General features: G+C 42.3%; 1 protein-coding gene across 1 annotated transcript in view; it reads right to left on the bottom strand.

Moving 5' to 3' along the window:
- The window catches only part of LOC310808262 (sodium- and chloride-dependent GABA transporter 1-like), a gene marked incomplete at both ends in the record, with an annotated part of 7,041 nt that extends 431 nt beyond the window's left edge, over positions 1-6,610 (bottom strand). The window contains 13 exons of the mRNA XM_083675060.1: positions 224-391; positions 561-661; positions 1,171-1,273; positions 1,761-1,892; positions 2,632-2,744; positions 2,913-3,037; positions 3,874-3,977; positions 4,070-4,204; positions 4,991-5,123; positions 5,279-5,388; positions 5,565-5,665; positions 5,976-6,107; positions 6,382-6,610. Of these exons, the coding sequence (XP_083531186.1) occupies positions 224-391; positions 561-661; positions 1,171-1,273; positions 1,761-1,892; positions 2,632-2,744; positions 2,913-3,037; positions 3,874-3,977; positions 4,070-4,204; positions 4,991-5,123; positions 5,279-5,388; positions 5,565-5,665; positions 5,976-6,107; positions 6,382-6,610 (1,686 nt within the window). The remainder of the gene's footprint in view (positions 1-223; positions 392-560; positions 662-1,170; positions 1,274-1,760; positions 1,893-2,631; positions 2,745-2,912; positions 3,038-3,873; positions 3,978-4,069; positions 4,205-4,990; positions 5,124-5,278; positions 5,389-5,564; positions 5,666-5,975; positions 6,108-6,381) is intronic.
- Between the last annotated feature and the right edge of the window lie 10,890 nt (positions 6,611-17,500).

Raw genomic sequence — 17,500 nt, 5'->3', positions numbered from 1 at the left:
AACTAAGCAACGTGTCACAAACAGGCTCAAAGAGGAACAAACAGGCTCACAACAGAAAGGATCTGTTCTTCACTCGTCATTTGCGTCCTGATTTAATCCCGGCAATTCATACTTGAAACATCAACAGAATGACAAAGTCAAATGAGACGGATCCTTTGGCCCTTAAAGAAGCAGGAGAAGAAGCCACACAGATCACTTGGAAGTCTCTGCAACGTCCTGTTACCTCTTTGTAGGTGCCCTTTAGGCCAAGGAACATGTAGACCATGTAGCCTGGGATGAGGATCATGGAGGACATGGCCATGAGCCAGCCCACTCCCTGGCCCCAAGCTGGGAACACGTAGTTGTTCAAGGTGAGGGGAACCATGGAGATGGCGCTGAAGAGGAACACCCCCTGTGGGAGACAGGCGACAGTCATTGTCAGTCCTGACACCACTGCTTTCAGGCATGTCTGTCTCAGTCTGAACTGCCTGAGGCAGGTGATATTGACGTCATTTGTTGTTTTTATTTTTCCATGCCATTCTTAATGGATGCACTGGATGGGTTTGTGTGTTTGTACTTACGGCTACGATGAGAGGGGTGAACACAACCCAGCAGAGTTTAAACCATAAACAGGGTTTGTAGCCAATCATCTCCTCGATGTTCTCGCAGAACTTGTTCACACCTGTGAGACAAATGAATCCAGGATCAAAATATTCCTATTTAATTTATTCCAATGTACCGCTGGTCTGCCACGCATTCTGATGAGCAAGGTGAGGCAGAACACTTGAGGACAAAGCATTTGAAGCTGCCCTGTCTCTCCGCACAGGTGTGAGGTTATTCTATCATTGAACCCTCGTAGTTAACGAGACCTTTTAGTTCTTTTATTTTTCAATTTGCTACCATCTTGTCTTAGTTTCTCATACATCACTGATTAGATTAGATTAGATTAGATTCAACTTTATTGTCATTGTGCAGAGTACAAGTACAGAGACAACGAAATGCAGTTAGCGTCTAACCAGAAGTGCAAAATAGCAGAAAGTGCAATGAACAGTATTTACAGGTAGTGCAATATACAATATGTGTCAATCATTTTGTCAAACTGTTTTTTTTTTTTTTTCTCGGTATGTACTCTATACAGCGATAAGTAGCTACTGTACATGCTCTGCTGGTACATGCTCTGCTGGTACCAACCATAGAACCAGGATATGGAGATGCACTCAAAGAAGACCAGGAAGAGCAGACACATCCCACTGGCTGAGTAATAGTCAAAGAGCTTGAACACGTAGAGGCCACCCTGATAACAGAGAAGAGACTGATGTGTCACACAAAGAGCCAATACTGCAGATATCGGCAGCACTTTCATTCACGACGTATATTTACCAGGTACATATGTTGTTACAAGGGGTACTTAAATGGTACCTGGTAGTGATCCCAATGACACAAATAAGTAGTTCATAGGTTATTATTAAGTAAGTTCATAGGTTATTATTAAGTATTATTAAGTAACTCTGCATTTCCCCCAGGTAATTATTAAGTCAATACCAAGGCATTTATTTACCATTGAATGCCACACAAATATCATTATGATCCCAACTTAGAGTATCTCCAAAAGAAGAAAACATCTACAAACAAACAGTATTGACTACCCTAAACATCATATTTTTTCATGTGGTATTAAATGCGTAAGTTTGATCCCTCTTGTCAGATTGTTCGTAGACATTCTAGCATCCATATGCAATAGAGAGGTAACTCTGGATCTGGTGGGCTGAGCAGCACGGTACCTGTGTGATGTTGGACAAGCCGATCAGGTAGGACACCAGGCAGACAGCTGCAATGAAAAGCTCTCGCCTGCCCCTCAGCACCCTGGGAAACTCATCCACCAGAGCCGTGATGAAGCCCTCCACAGTGCAGAACTGGTGGACAAAATGGGGGACACTCAGGTGTGATGGGGAAATACTGACTGCACATTGCTATGTAAGGCAATAGTAATAATATGTGTTTCTGTGGGGTAGATTGAAGGCTTGCTGCTGTTTGGGCTTTAATTTGCTAAGAAATTAATTGACAATAACATGATAATATTGTTAAATGACCAAAGAAATGGAGCAGTCATTATTTGATGTACGTATCTGCAAATTTCAAGAAGCAGCAATTTTCTATAAGCTACTTAGATGCTAGAATCCTCATATTGGAATCCATCTTGGTAATAACTACAATGTGTGTATACAGTTATTTCAAATTAAAGGTCAGTCACAAAAAAGAGCAGTGCCATGTGAACTTAGAAAATTAGATAGCTTGACATTTGAGAAACAGTTCGAGCAAGGTCTAATAATTATAATTTTGTACCAAAGGGCGGGGTGGACAGTGGTGGTGGTGGGGGCTGCAGCTGCATTTAGTGTCATGTTTCTGGACTCAGTGACCTTACACTAGCCAAAATATCATACACAAGCTAAAAGCATGGGAACAATAGACCCGAGGGCAGATTAAGGTGATATGGTTGCATTAAAACATCTTGACAGCATAAGTCAAAGCTCAGCTGCGTCTGTCCACTGGGAGCAAATTGCACACTTATCATGCAGAGAGGGAGCGTAGAAAGGTGGCGTGAGATGTATCTCCGAGGTCAGACCCTGAGTAGAACATTTCACACGGCCTTACCTGACTGTCAATCCCCAGCATAAGCAACATGGAGAAGAACAGAATGGCCCAGAGTGGAGACACGGGCAACTGCGTCACAGCCTCCGGGTAGGCCAGGAAAGCCAAGCCTGGACCTGCGTGTCACAAAGAACAATTCCGACGGAGTGTTTGTGAGGAAGTACGACTGGGGGCGGAGTTCTAATCAGAGGAGATTTAGAATGCTGTGAGCAGCAGCAGTTCAGAAGAAACGTCTTTTCACCCCTTTGTGTGTGCGTGTGATTACAGGGGAAGCATAGAGTTACCTGAAGCTGCTACGTCTGCGATAGGCCTCTTTGTCACGTTGGCCATGAAGCCAACAATAGAGAAGATGACAAAGCCAGCAAACATGCTGGTGAAGGAGTTGATGCAGCACACAATGATGGAGTCTCTGGGGAGAGGAAACATGAAAAGTACTGTTGTCAGAGCTTAGCTTGATTTGTCATTTGTCCTGTATCATATATTCCTAAAAAGCGCCTCCTCAGGAGAGAGAGAGAGAGAGAGAGCTTTTCTTGTTAATGCTGAGAGGAAAACCTTTCCCTGCTTGTATTTGCATTGACCATGTGTGGTGTGCAATAAAATAATGGAATTGTCTTGTTTTGTGCAAATTTCCAGTAGGGAACAATACATTATTTATTTTTTGCACATGTTAAAGAGTTCCATGATTTTAAATAATGTGATGTCAAATTGCTAATAGATACAAAGTCCCTGTTTACAAAAGAGAGTTTGCCAAAAAACCCCGTTATTTACAAAGCTAATTGTATGGTACAAAGCTTGGCCTATAGCCAGGTATTACTATGCCATTAATAAACAACAAGCAAATTGAAATTAATGCAAGTTGAGGCTTTATGATTATGTAACTGCTGAGCAATTTGTGTGACCCAGAGCCATGGATGAGCCATAGAGGCAGAGGTTTTGGGACTGTAGCCTTATTTGTCTTTCTGGATATGCTATGCTATGCATGCAGACCCAAAGCCCAATGTACTCTTGTTTCAATTGGTCATAAATTGGAAAACTGCATTGATTATTAAATTGTCAAATGCATCTCGGCATCTCACTGTAAACAGCCTTTAATAAGGGCCTCCAACAGTGTTACTTCAGGGATCAGTAGCACAACCTATTCTTAATGGGTTAAACACAGCTGCCTCTTCAGGTGAATTATCTTTTTTTACATTATCTTTTTCTGATACATTATCTTGCCATTCCGTAGCGCAGTAGTAATCTTACCTGTAAACATTATTATGGAAAGTGTTATAGCTGCCAAGAGCTATCAGTGACCCTAGTCCCAATCCGTAAGAGAAAAAGATCTGGGTGGCTGCATCCAGCCATACCTGACAAAGGAAGAAAACCACTTAGCCATTTGAAAAGGGAGGCTATTTATAGTGATTTATAAGGTTTATCTTATAGAACAAGACAACATTACCTCAGATTCTTTGAGTTTTTGAAAGTCAGGGGTGACATAGAACAGAATTCCCTCTTTCGCTCCAGGTAGTGTTACCCCACGACAGAACAGAATGAACAACATGAAATAGGGGTAGGTAGCCGAAAAGTAAACCACCTAGAAAACATAGTCAACGGGTCATGATCAGCAAGGACGACATTTTACACATTGCTACTGTGGGGTGCAGATCAGCTACAGTATCCACCATTCGATTCATACAGTGAATTCACAGTGACTGCAATTCAGTCACTCAAACAAAGGACCATTTCATGAGAGAATACAATAATGCTGGCTTTCTCTCCCTTGAATCTCTCACAGAGAAGCGACAAGAATAGAAAAGAAATAAACAGAAATCCAGTCAGAAAATTCATTTAAGCTTCAATTTGATTCAACGTCACCTCGCTATGCTTTTATTATTCCCCGTAGGACGGGGGGGACGGTGGGGACGGGGGGGAGGGGGGGGAGGGGGGGGGAGGGGGGGGACGGGGGGGACGGGGGGGACGGGGGGGCATTATTCGACCACAACAAATTTTATTTGCCATGGTCACATGACACATTCGATTTTCGAAATGTAGCAGCACCAGGGAGGAAAATTGCTCAAACTGAGGGGAGAGGACAAAACCAGATTTCACAGGGGTGGTTTGCTCCTCCTCATATCATTAATCCACATCTTGTATACATACTGTACCAGGAGAATTAGAATGATTGAGAAGCACCATGACCCTGAATATGATTACCGAGCATGGGTGTTTGATGCCCCTCCTCTCATTCTAAAATCAATCCAGACAATACTCACTGCAATCTAAATGATTGATGAGGTGATATGAGAATGATTAATATTGCATATCTGTCACACGTTGGACCTTCATTGGATATCAATGCAAGAGAAACCCCATCTCTTACCTTTCCTGTCCAGCTCACCCCTTTCCAGATACAGAAGTACACGAGGACCCAAGCAATAGCCAATGTTATAGCCAGTGGCATTCGAATCTGGCCTGGTTTTTCCAAGCCATCGGTCATTTGATGCATGTTGCGCCTGGGAGGTCAGAGCAAGCAACAATAAGACTATTATACACACATGGAGAATGCTGTGCAGAAAAGGGGCTTGCCTTTGTGTGTCTGAAGGAGGCATGCAGGCTACTGTAATGTCGGGCTGTTTTGAAAAGCAAAAGAAAGCAGCCAATATCTTACTCCCAAAACTCCAACACTGCACTGGTAAGGTTGGTGCTGTCTGGAATGCTGTAGTTGGAGTAACATTTGTCTGTGTTCCATGGATTGTCACATGAACTCCATGGAAGATCCTGAAAAACAGAGGGATCATGTTTGGGTTTTTTTTCGTTTTTTTTCTTGACACACTGGGAGATATTGACATGACATCACCAAACATGTTACATTCCTCAGAGAGCAGAAAGCAAAGCTGAACATGTGTTGGTTTCATTCCCATGTGAATTGTATGAGTTAACAGTACAATACTTACAGTGGTGAAGGAGTTGTACAGGTAGTAAATGGCCCAGGAAATGATGACAATGTAGTATATATTAAGCCAGAAGGACAGGACAGCTGCTGCCAGGCCAACACCTATCATTGAAATGGATCAGATTTTTGAATCCTTATATGCCCCAGAATATTCAAACTATCAAATAAAATGAGAGAGAGTTACATAGAGCATAAAGCTTTGTAATGTCGTGCCTGATGACCATCATTGCCACAATAACCACACACAACAAAGCTATGGTGCACTATAGGGGTCATGCTACATCATGAATATTGATGCTTTAAAACATGCATGATTTTTTTTTGGAGGGGCCTTTGATTTCGGATTTTCACAATAACACCTTTATAGCTAACACAAAAACAGCATTGCATGAGCAGGCCCTAACGGATATACCTTTGAACACGGGAGCCAGTTTCCATACTCCAAGCCCGCCAATTGAAGTGTACTGGCCAAGGGAGGTTTCCAGCAGAAACAAGGGGACCCCAGCGAATATGAGGGTCAAGAAATAGGGAATCAAGAAGGCTCCTGGATGGACAAAATCAAAATCAAAATCAAATGAAACAGCCTACATGACAGTATAAAACGGCACATATGCAATTTGAACGTTGCTCACAACCCGCTGTCGAAGCTAATTGGAATCACTTTAAATTAGGTTATTAATGTGCCCGTCTGCGCTCTTACACAAGGGACATTGTGGTATTCACTCTCTTCATTTCACACAATAATTAAGCGCTCGAAATAGTCAAAGCGCACACCGAAGAGTTGAATAAGCGTATATGACTTTTTAAACATTGTTTACCTCCACCGTTTTTCCCACAGAGATAAGGAAATCTCCATACGTTGCCCAGTCCAATTGCATAACCTACACACGACAGGAGGAAATCAAATTTTCCTCTCCATGTTTCTCTTTCGGGAAGATCCTTTTTGCTCTTTTCGCCTTTCACGTCCAACGACTTGGGTTTGTCATTAGTTGCCACTTCGTTGAGTTCTGTTACTTGTCCATCCGTTTTGGTGCCGTTCGTCGCCATGTCTCTGGATTTGGCAGAGGTCCTGGCAGTCGAACGGGGGGCTTCAGCACCAGTCCACGTAGACAGCAGCTTCGCGGTTTCTTACCAAACCTTTGGACCAAATGTTTGGATGAGCTGAAGACTATGGGGACACGGCTCGTCTGTTGCCGTTAACCTGGAATCGTTGGATAGAGTAATTGGTCGGTATGTGAGGGCACACTCAAATTGGGAAATTGATGAGACAACATGATGACATTTACATTTGATTAGCCCCAGTATGTGACAGCAATCGGAGAGAAAAATATTACACGGAGATAATAAAACGCAGATATTTTGTACAAGCAATTGAATGACTCAACAAATACTTGTTTGTGTTTTTTTCCCCACTGAAAATAAAATTGCGTAAGATCCATCGAGCGCACTTGACAACAATCACCATCTCTCTAGGCATCTGCATTCAGGTTGCGAGGCACAACAATGCTAAGAAAAACCCCAATAAAACGCCGACGATGGGTTCTACGTAGACTGGTTATGCATTGCATTCCCAATATTATCATAATCAAATTAGCACACAAATGAAAAATACAGAGAAAATATGCTATTGAATACAATCGATCAGCTACTATATGACCGAATGCGGGATAATTTGCAAAGAAAAAAACTTTGAGACATTGTTTAGAATCCAAGACGTGCACCTCACGCGCGAGACGCAACATCGCAATATAAAATTCGAGGATTAGATATGCATACCTCCTATGAGCAACAATTACACTGTACAATTCACATATGCAGGTCGCCTTAATGACCATCTTATGCACTGTTTTTAGTCGACAGGAAAACAGACAGCAATGTCTCAAACAAACTGGAACACAATTGCATTGTGGAGACAAAGGAATGGGCAAAACGTAAAGCTTTACGCATGAGGCTGCAGAAATAGCCTTCCAATCTTTTCGATGGATAGAGAACCAAATGCACTCTTAAACGAATACTAAAAATGTATGCATGTAAATGTATGTGCGTATGTGCACCGTTCAATTAGTGTGCAGAGCTGCTGAATTTAATTGGCTATAACACATGGTTGGGACTGTTTATTATATAAAGTCATTACAGTGACAACATACTGACAGCTTCAATCACGAGTTTTCACAGACCATAAATGTGTCGCGTATTTCAATTTATTTAACACTGCAATTACGCATTTATGGAATTCACACACATCAAAGCCGCCAATTTACTCACAATTAATGTGCGCTCCCTGCCACCGAGGATGTGCTGCCTGCCACAAATCTCGAAACGAGGTATCCGTAGATTCCCCCTGAAGTTGTAAACTTCCAGTTTTACTTGGAACATAAAAATATTTTCTTTCCATTAAAAGACTTGGACCAAGCGCCAAAAGTGTCCTAGAGGAGAGCGCGCACGTATCCCGCTGCGGGGAGCTGTCCAGCGGCGCGCGGTGCTGACGAGGTGCTTGAATCAACACGAGCAGCAGCCGCTTCGCCTTGTGCGACTGTCTAACGTCAACAAGCAGAAACGTTCTCAACTCCCATCTACATAGCGTCAATGTCATCTGAAAGTCGCCCCCCCCCCTCCCTCCTCCTCCTTCTCCGTGAACACATACAACACTGACATCGCACTGGAGCATGTTTTCTCAATATTTCATGATTTCAAATTTGTTTTCACTGTTTTACAACTTGGCAAATGATAAATTGTGAAGCAGTGGACAGACTCGGCTCATACAAGCCTTCATCATAAATAAATAAGTTTCTTTCCCCAATGTCAACACATTTTTGGGTGGAAAGGGACAACTAGCTAAAGTAAACTAACTCATTTTGTAGATTTATGTTTTACTTTGATCACGCGTATATTTTACACTGGGTGCTTGTTTCTTAACTGTCACGGTTTTCAACACATTTCGCTCTCAGCCCCCATGTCAGAGTCTGTTACCCCAACCATCCTAAAATTAAATGTAATTAAATCGGGGGCTAAATGCAAACATTGGAGGTATAAGGTGTAACACAATTCCAAACAGCCACATATATGGACGGTGAGGCCAGTCAGCGGATGTCTGCTTTCTGGCAAATGTGATAACTAGGGTCCGTCAATAAAGGGAGGGGGCACGCGCTGATTGTCTAACTCTGCCTGTAACCGTCTCCAGAAATGAAGGGCTCATGTGAGAGGAATAAACACACCCAATGGAGAACCATTTAACTCACAAATTCAAATAAATGTGTGCCTTCAAGCCGGAGAATTCAAGCTGCAGACGATTTTTTACAGATGGGGTTGTCTCAAAAGTGTGAACAGCAAGCCAAACGGAGTGTGAGCTGAAGTATTCTGAACTGATTGTTGTCTTTTTCCTCAAGTAACCAGCAAGACAAAAAGAAAACACCATGATCCTATTTGGACTTCTTTATTACAACAACTGTTCAGTTTGGTGGTAAGTATAACACTATTGTTTTTACTTTGATGCAATGTGGTTAGAAATAAACTGTATCAAAAGTATCCTGTCATAAGAGAACAACTTTATCATGACGTTGAAAACCAGTAATTCAATGATGTTTTCCCCTCATGTTGGGTCAGAGACAAAAGGTAAACAAAATAGAAGAAATTGTATAACTGAGATTGTGGCTGACAGGTATTATGTGTTTGTTAGCGAAGCACTTTTCTGTGTTTTTTGTGTCCAATTTGGTTTGATCATAAATCAACAAGCCTCATGAATGACAAAAAACCCAACAACAACAAAGTATCAGAAGTTATCACCATTGCCCTTCACCTGTATAACATCATACCTTTAATATCTATCCATATACTCTACATCATATTGTCCATACCATGAAGTTACGTGGCGCAGACAGGCGAACACACATGTTTCTCATGTCCCTACATGGTAGTACTGTGAGTGTGATAACTGTAGAGTATAAATTCCTAGAAGTGGTGTGACAGTGAGATCAGGGGCATGGTGCCAATCGAGTAGAGTATAGTGTGAACGTTTCCTTCCTACACAGGCAGCCAGAGAGCCTGAGAGGGCACCAGATGGGAAACCAATGAGGGGTGAACTAACCCACTAAATGATACCACATGAAATGTAGCATTTAAAATCCCATCTGGGTAGCTTTCCCTTCCGGACATGGAGTGTGAAACATGACACATATTTATACACCTGCTGATGGAACACAGAGACATGTCAATGGCTGGTGACACACGTCTGGTCCGCCAGATGACCTCTGAACCCTGTGCTTTTCATTCTCTGATCAGAGCTCCGTAGGTTCCATTCTGCGAGCCCTGAGCGTTCCATTTTCAGAAGCCTATGTGTTCCACACCATGACTCCTCTGTGCTCCATTAGGTCGGGATTCTGGGATAATATGCGGAGCCCTTAGATTCATTTGCTTGATTCTTAGGGCTTGTCTATGTGATTCTTCTAGATGATTGGATATAAGTAATATCGGGAGGTTTTGTGCACCTCTTTCCAGCAGCCATTTAATAAATCACAAGTCTGTAAGCAGTGTGTACCAAAACATGCATGTGCAGTAGGATCAGTGAACAGTGAAATAGGATTTTCTCAAGATGTTCATTTTTTTGCTATCATCATTCTGATCCTAAAACTGCAGACTACAATAAATTCAGTAGATTTAAAGTGGACCAAAATGTGTATGTGATCTTATGGCATTTAATATTAAATAATTTCCAGATATTCTTAGCAGACTGACACACTGTAGTAAAATATTACCGTAGTTCTAAGCTAAGCTTGCAACATCTAAAACAAATTAATATCGATTTATAATAATATCAGCATATATTACTATATTTAGTGAGGAAAGAAAAAGTTGTGTTCGTGTCAAAAGTGAAATTGCTGACGTTTTTGTGAATCCCCTCAAATAGTGAAAATCCTATTTTCTAAGCAATGTTTTCCCTCATGAAAATTTCCCAAAATGTACAAACACCTCTTAATATTGACACTACAGATTCACATACTGTAGGTACATTTTTTAATTCAATTAGTCAATGATATTGCCTGTGTTTTTGATTCAAATTAAGCATGAAAGAACAAGGATAATGCAACGATGCACTGTGTACATGATAAACACAGGAAAAAATGGCTTTGTCTTAAACATTTTGACAAAAATTACATTAACTATGAAAGATGAAATAAAATGTGTGTGTGAGAAAGAGATAAACAAATATTAAAAGGCAAAAATTAATGAGAAACATTCATGAGGATTGATCCATCCATCATGAACAGACTGCTCCTCCTGCAGTTACATAATTCCGTCCTCTTGAAGACGCCTGTATAACATCAGTGCATTTGATTACTATTTAGATAAATGTTCCTGCAGATGTTTGAACTACCTGTTTACATCACTATTTGTTTTTTATTATTGATATTTACTTTATGTGAGATCAGAGCATCGTTGTTTTGAGTGGATTTTTTTTCCTGGCCCTGTATTTCCTTCCAACAATCTGCAATTTGAGGTCACAAATGAACTGATTAGCATGATGATTAGTCATTAGTATGCTAATCATAAGCAATCCACATATTTTATTCATATTGTTGCAGACTTGTTTTTCTCCGTACAAAAAACCCGAAAGATCACATCTCAGTATATGTTGTTTTTGATGGTGAAAATGTACATGCTAAAACATCTTATGTTGGTAGCCGGAAAACACTGCTGGAAAACGTCCATGAAAGTAGTTTCAGCGCATACAATGTACAGAGTGTACAATATTTGTACATCGTCCCCGTTAGAAATAGGAATCAGGAGTTACATATTATTTCAGATGAGAGACAGTATACTCCCTGGTATTGGTGATACCAGCCCACACATTCGAAGAGACAGAAATCACCTCAAGAAGAGATGCTCCTATTTGTCTGTGCTTCCTCCAGTAAAGCATTTGTTTAGCATGACCTAAATTACTGTGAAGTTGGATACCTCAGGAGCTCCGTCTCGCCTAACACACACACACACACACACACACACACACACACACACACACACACACACACACACACACACACACACAGAGACACACAGACACACAGACACACACACACACACACACACACACACACATACGCACGCACGCACACACACACACACACACACACACACACACATACACACAGACACACTGCTGAGGATAGTTTTATGCTATCTAAACTATTTTGGCATTGCCGGTACTGTTTTTTGGCATTGCTTTCAATAGTGGTGAACTCTGAGATGCAAGGAGCAAGGATATGTAGGTTGACCAATAAAATTCGAGGAATATTGAGTGAACCGTCAATCAGATTTGTGCAGCCTGCGCTCTCAGTCTCCAGCATTTCTTGGCTCTGATTTCACCTTAAATGCAAATGAGTCAAATCCCTCTGCTGCAGATGACTGGCTTTTTCTGTTGATAAGCAATTTGATACAACGTTTGTCATTAATTCAAAAGGAAACATCAATCCCGCCTCAGCATATCCGTGAAGTTAAGTCAGTCATCATAAAGCGGTGTTTTACATTGTTAGCATCGGCATATTCGCGTGCGTACTGTAACAGCAACGAGATAGACCCTTGAGTTTAGAAATATCCACAATCATATCTGACAGCCAACACACGTTTATGTGGGTTTAGTAAACATATGACCTCCATCATATACCAGTATGGGGGCACTAAATCGCTTCAGATTTTGTACACGTGTTGCTAGGCAACAGCATAATCGGTCTCAGTCTCCCTCTTCTGTACAACTCTCTCTTGTGGGATTGCTGCTCTGCTACTATTGAAAATGTTTAATTAACTTCTACAAAAACTCCATTAATGGCAAAGATTAAGGTTGTGAAGGTTAGAAAACATATCTGTAGGCTCCCCAGAAATCCTTCAGAAATGCACATTTGTGTCAAAGATTGGGTAGATCACACAGTGGAGATTACTGCCATAAGAAGTATTTTGATGAATGCTAACCAGTTAACCTATGTCAATAGTATTACTACTGCTGCTATTTAAACTGTGCCACAGCTACTACTAATATCACTGCGACTGCTACCTACAGTACAACTATTACTAATTAAAGGCACAACTGGTTTCATCAACACCACTACTACTCTGCTGCTTTTCTCATAATCCTTTACATCGTGATTTTTTTTTCGTTGACACTGCCGCAGTAAACCACAAGACAACAACCTCAACAGTATCTCAACATCCAGCTGCAGCTGTAGGGTAGAGGAGGGAGTGGGGAGGAGGACGAGGGGTCATCATCCCCAAATAGGGGCTCCATGGAGGGGCAGAGACACAGAGCTGTCTGAATGGGAGTTTTAACTGAAGCCTGCAATCTCTCCGCTCCACACTGGCCCTGCTAATCTCCTCTATTCACCCGCATCACTATGGAAACTGACTGGATGGCTCGCACTTGCAGCCTGACTTGTGCCATGCAGCCATGTCTGGGGCTGACACAGAGGTTGCACAGCAAATATTTACCGGCCAATGTTCAACCAAGCATGCTCCGCGGCCATGTTGGCTTCTGGCTGCCATCTTGATACCATCAGGACCTGGGACAACAGGACCCGGCCTACGAATCTCTGAACTGTAAGAGCTGCAGACTTACAGTAGCATTTACTCTAATGTTAGACAACATAACTGGTCCAGGAATGTTTAAAGAGTCATTTGTAAAGCATCATTCAGTCTAATTATTGTGAAACAATCACGGGGGCATTCCCTTGGCAGTTTCTTGAACACGTTTCTTAAGGCTGGTTTTTTGTTGTATTTTTATGATTGGCACCTTCTCCACTTCTCTGCCTTTTCCTCCGGCAAAATTGTGGGAAAAATATTCGTCATGGTTTTAAAAGGTTTATCAGCTTCAAAGCTCAGCGAGCTGGTCCTCCAAACCATTAGTGAGACCACGCAATCCTCCCAGCTCCGACAAGAATGGGCTGGAGCATGTGGACAAACTCCCCAGCTAAGCTCCCAATTCAGGGTTTTTTACATAAAGCTTGGAGAAGCACATTTACATGTATGGTTGACGTCAGCTCTAATCCATCCCAATCCACCCCTCAAACCTCTCAAAACCTCCTTTGAGAGGAGATACACTAATTACTAATTACAGCGAAAGAAAATAGATGGCGATAGTCATGAGAATTATATCAGCATGGTCAGCGTTATCATTGATAGTAGACGATACAGTGGATTAAGTGGGTGGATAGGCTTCGTATGAGAAGCCCACAATTCACATACACTGAACATACAGGAACGCATCCACAGAGCGCCACAACACTGACGCATGCCTGTGTGTTTTGGTATAAACACTGGGATAGTTACATTGCTGATGACACACACACACATATGGACACAGTCCTGATTTACACCCTTAAAGAGATTAGGGAAAGCAGGCCAAGTCACCCCCCCCCCCGCCCCCGCCCCCCCCTGCCAAAAAAAACCCTTCCTCTTCTTGTCGCTGTCACCTTAAATCTTTTCATAAAAGTGCCAAAAGCATGCCCAGCATTTGAATTAACTGGCTGGGTGAAATCTCTGCCCACAGTCGGGCCCCCAGTGCTTCTCAACATCACATGATGCTTAATTAAGGATTCTTCCACAATTAGGTTGCTGGAGCTGTGCCAGATGTCAGTAGTCGCAGTCTCAGCTGATTGACTAATCAACTGACACACTGAGTTAAGAGCTGTGCCGTTGGAGCACTGAAGATGAAGGTGGAACTGTGTCCTCCTCCTCCTCCTCCTCCTCCTCCTCCTCCTCCTCCACAATGTGCTGCTAGGCTCAGAGACTGTTCATTCATGTGAAGACAGGGGTGGTTCCTCTTCCTGACCTGGGTTGAACCTGATTCCATTTGGGTGTTATTCGTTAAGGCGATTCTCTCTGCCGTGCTAGGTTGATGAACCTGATCTGAGAAGCGACAATCACCCTTGGAACTCATCCAACATGAGAATTAAACACTTACTCAAATGATCAAGAAGCATCTTCGCAGTTATGAGCACTGATCTTATCAGATTCCATTGGAGGAGATCCAAAGCTCAGATTTTGTTTGCACTCAAAATTGTTCACCATAAATTGTGGCATATGGAACTTCACCACTTTGCATCTAGCTTTCCCGTTCTAATAGTTTCCTAGCAGTTCTGCATGTGTGGCCAAGGCCTTGATGCTTTTGATAAGAGTTTCTGTAACCAGCTGCAGTGTAAACAGCACCACACACATCCCATGTGACTGATTGAAGAGATTGATTGGTCCATTCAATCAATATATTTCAATCAATATAGTGACCAATATCAAACACCGGGATATATTCCAATGGATGTGAGAGAGTCTGTGTGGGAAGGGGGGTCAACACAATGGAGCCTATTGAGGCAATTATGTTCGCCTTGAGTAAGTGTGATTGCAATTCCATTTTTATGCAATAGCTGTTGATTCTATTTTTTGATTGATCTATAATGTGATTATTGTTATATTATTGACACTCTCCCTTTGATTCACATGCCTTGCTTCATTGATAGGCTTTTTCATGTGGATATTTGCACTCTATATGAGCATCTGCTGGATTCAGAGGCTGGAGACATTCACATGTGCATTTGTTTACCAGGGAATGAGATACATCAATGACTTGATTTAAAGGTACAACCTGTGTGGGTTTAATCTAAAACCTCTCACCAAAAAGACGCCCTAGGCTTGGTCCCTTTACTGCAGCTTTGAAACTCCAAAATGCCAGTCTTTTAGGCGAGAGTCTTAGTGAAAGGGGGGATACAATATTGTAATCCTTCTCATGAAATGCCACATTTGCTGCCCCCTCTCCTACATTTTCAGCCCCAACTAAGTCATTCCATTTAGCATACTGTGTGTTGAGATATTGAATACTAATCATAATTTGTTGAATGTGAGGAATCATGGAGACAGACACGTATGTTCAGACTCTGTTGTCATGGTCAGACGTGATGTGCATGATGAGACGTACCCAGAGGGTGTGAGTGCGTGTACGCACATGTGCCTGTGTCTTTATGTGTGTTAAAGACAGGGATTGCAGTGTGTGTGTGTGTGTGTGTGTGTGTGTGTGTGTGTGTGTGTGTGTGTGTGTCTGTGTGTGCGTCATGTGTGCGTCGTGTGTGTGTGTGCGTGTGTCCGTGTGTGCGTGTGTATGTGTGCGTCATGTGGTGTGTTCCTGTGGAAGGCGGAGCAAGTGTGTGAGCAGTGTGTGTGAGTGTGATGCAACACCTCCAATGAACAACGCTGAATGTATCCATCTCCTAAAATGGGACAGATGCATGAGGGAGGGATGAAGTCACTTAATTTAGTTGTTGGCAATGGCATCAGGAAACGTTGACCTTTTGTTTGATTCCTTGAGGCCATGCAGTGAGTCACATGAGGGCTGGATATTTACAGTGTCTCTCATCATCGGGCTTGTCAAATCACAGCACACTCCACTGACGCCCCGGAGGCCCCGGGCGCAACTTCAGCCACACAGACGAATGCATAGGTGATTTCTTCCTCTTTTAGCCAGAACACACTGAACTATGTAGCCCCAATTTAGCACAAAATAACAGGGATGCCAAACCCTGTGTGTGTGTGTGTGTGTGTGTGTGTGTGTGTGTGTGTGTGTGTGTGTGTGTGTGTGTGTGTGTGTGTGTGGGTGTGTGTGTGTGTGTCTGTGTCTGTGTGTGTGTGTGTGTGTGTGTGTGTGTGTGTTTGTGTGTGTGTGTGTGTGTGTGTGTGTGTGTGTGTGTGTGTGTGTGTGTGTGCGTGCGTGTGTCCATGTATCCCATAAACCTAAGGTCAATTAATTGTATAAATTAGCTTTTCCCGAGCGTTAACCCCCAGAGCGCTTCATGAATTGTATTACAGTTGTAACTTGGCAATGACCTCTAACGGAAGATAGTGTTCTAGAATTTAGTGCTGAACATTCTTCTACAGCTGCTCAGTTTCACAGGAAATTGTTTCATATGATATCCTCTCCCTCCTCCGTGGTGCAGGCACAGCATGATAAAATCAGTAAACATTGATCACAACACTGCAGCATGCATCTCAACTTAATATTGTGTGTTTCCAATTCCCTGTGCAGAGGTGACAAAGTGGACCAGCCACAGACATTCACATTCTGTAAGCTATTTCCACCCAAACCTACTGAGCAAAGGCTAAGAAATGCTATCCTCAGTGTTATTAGGGACACGTGTGTCGTACTGTGTTGTGCTGTGGTGATTTTATTGCTTCAATTGCTCTCATTGCAGCCAAAGCCAAAACCTTGCTACTTTGATGCTCTGGAAGTTTTGTTGTTGCAGCCTCACAAATGATTCCAGTTACATAAGTGACCCAAATTGCTCATTTGCATCTTCATAAACATTTGCTTTCAGGCAGAATACTTATTGGGAGATTGAGAACACTGATATGCAGATATGTTGGCCAATGCGAACCACCAGAGCATATGTTTTCAGGAGGAGGGGCATATTTTCGGGATGTACTGTATATTCTCTTTGGTTTCCCCAGTGTCCATTGGTAGATATCCCCAATGACGTGTTAAGCTCTGAGCCAATGAAAAGCCTTTTCCCTGAGTGTCTGTCAACGTGTTACACAATCCCACCTGACAATCTCACCTGACATCAGCCTTCATAGATGTTCTGAAAGACGTTTAACGACCTTTTGACATCACTGTAAATAAAATATCAATATCAATTGTATCAAATATCAAAATACCAATATCTTAGTGAAACATTTACAGAAATGTTCAGCAAGTGTGGTAGAGTAGGCCAATGTTTTGTACGCTCTCTTGGAATAAATCGAATTTAGTCAGATTCATCCTCCTTCATGATTCATCCTATATTTTTTACGTAACCAGCTGGGTTTCAACCAGGGACTTGTTGTTTGGATGCCACAGATGTGAACCGTTATACCAAGAGGACATCCTCATGGTACGAGGCCTACGACTTGACTTAGAAGTCGCAAGCAGGGCTA

Source organism: Argentina silus (genome assembly GCF_951799395.1).
Source record: "Argentina silus genome assembly, chromosome: 8".
In the NCBI taxonomy this organism is placed as follows: domain Eukaryota; kingdom Metazoa; phylum Chordata; class Actinopteri; order Argentiniformes; family Argentinidae; genus Argentina; species Argentina silus.
This window is presented reverse-complemented; position numbering and strand designations above follow the sequence as displayed.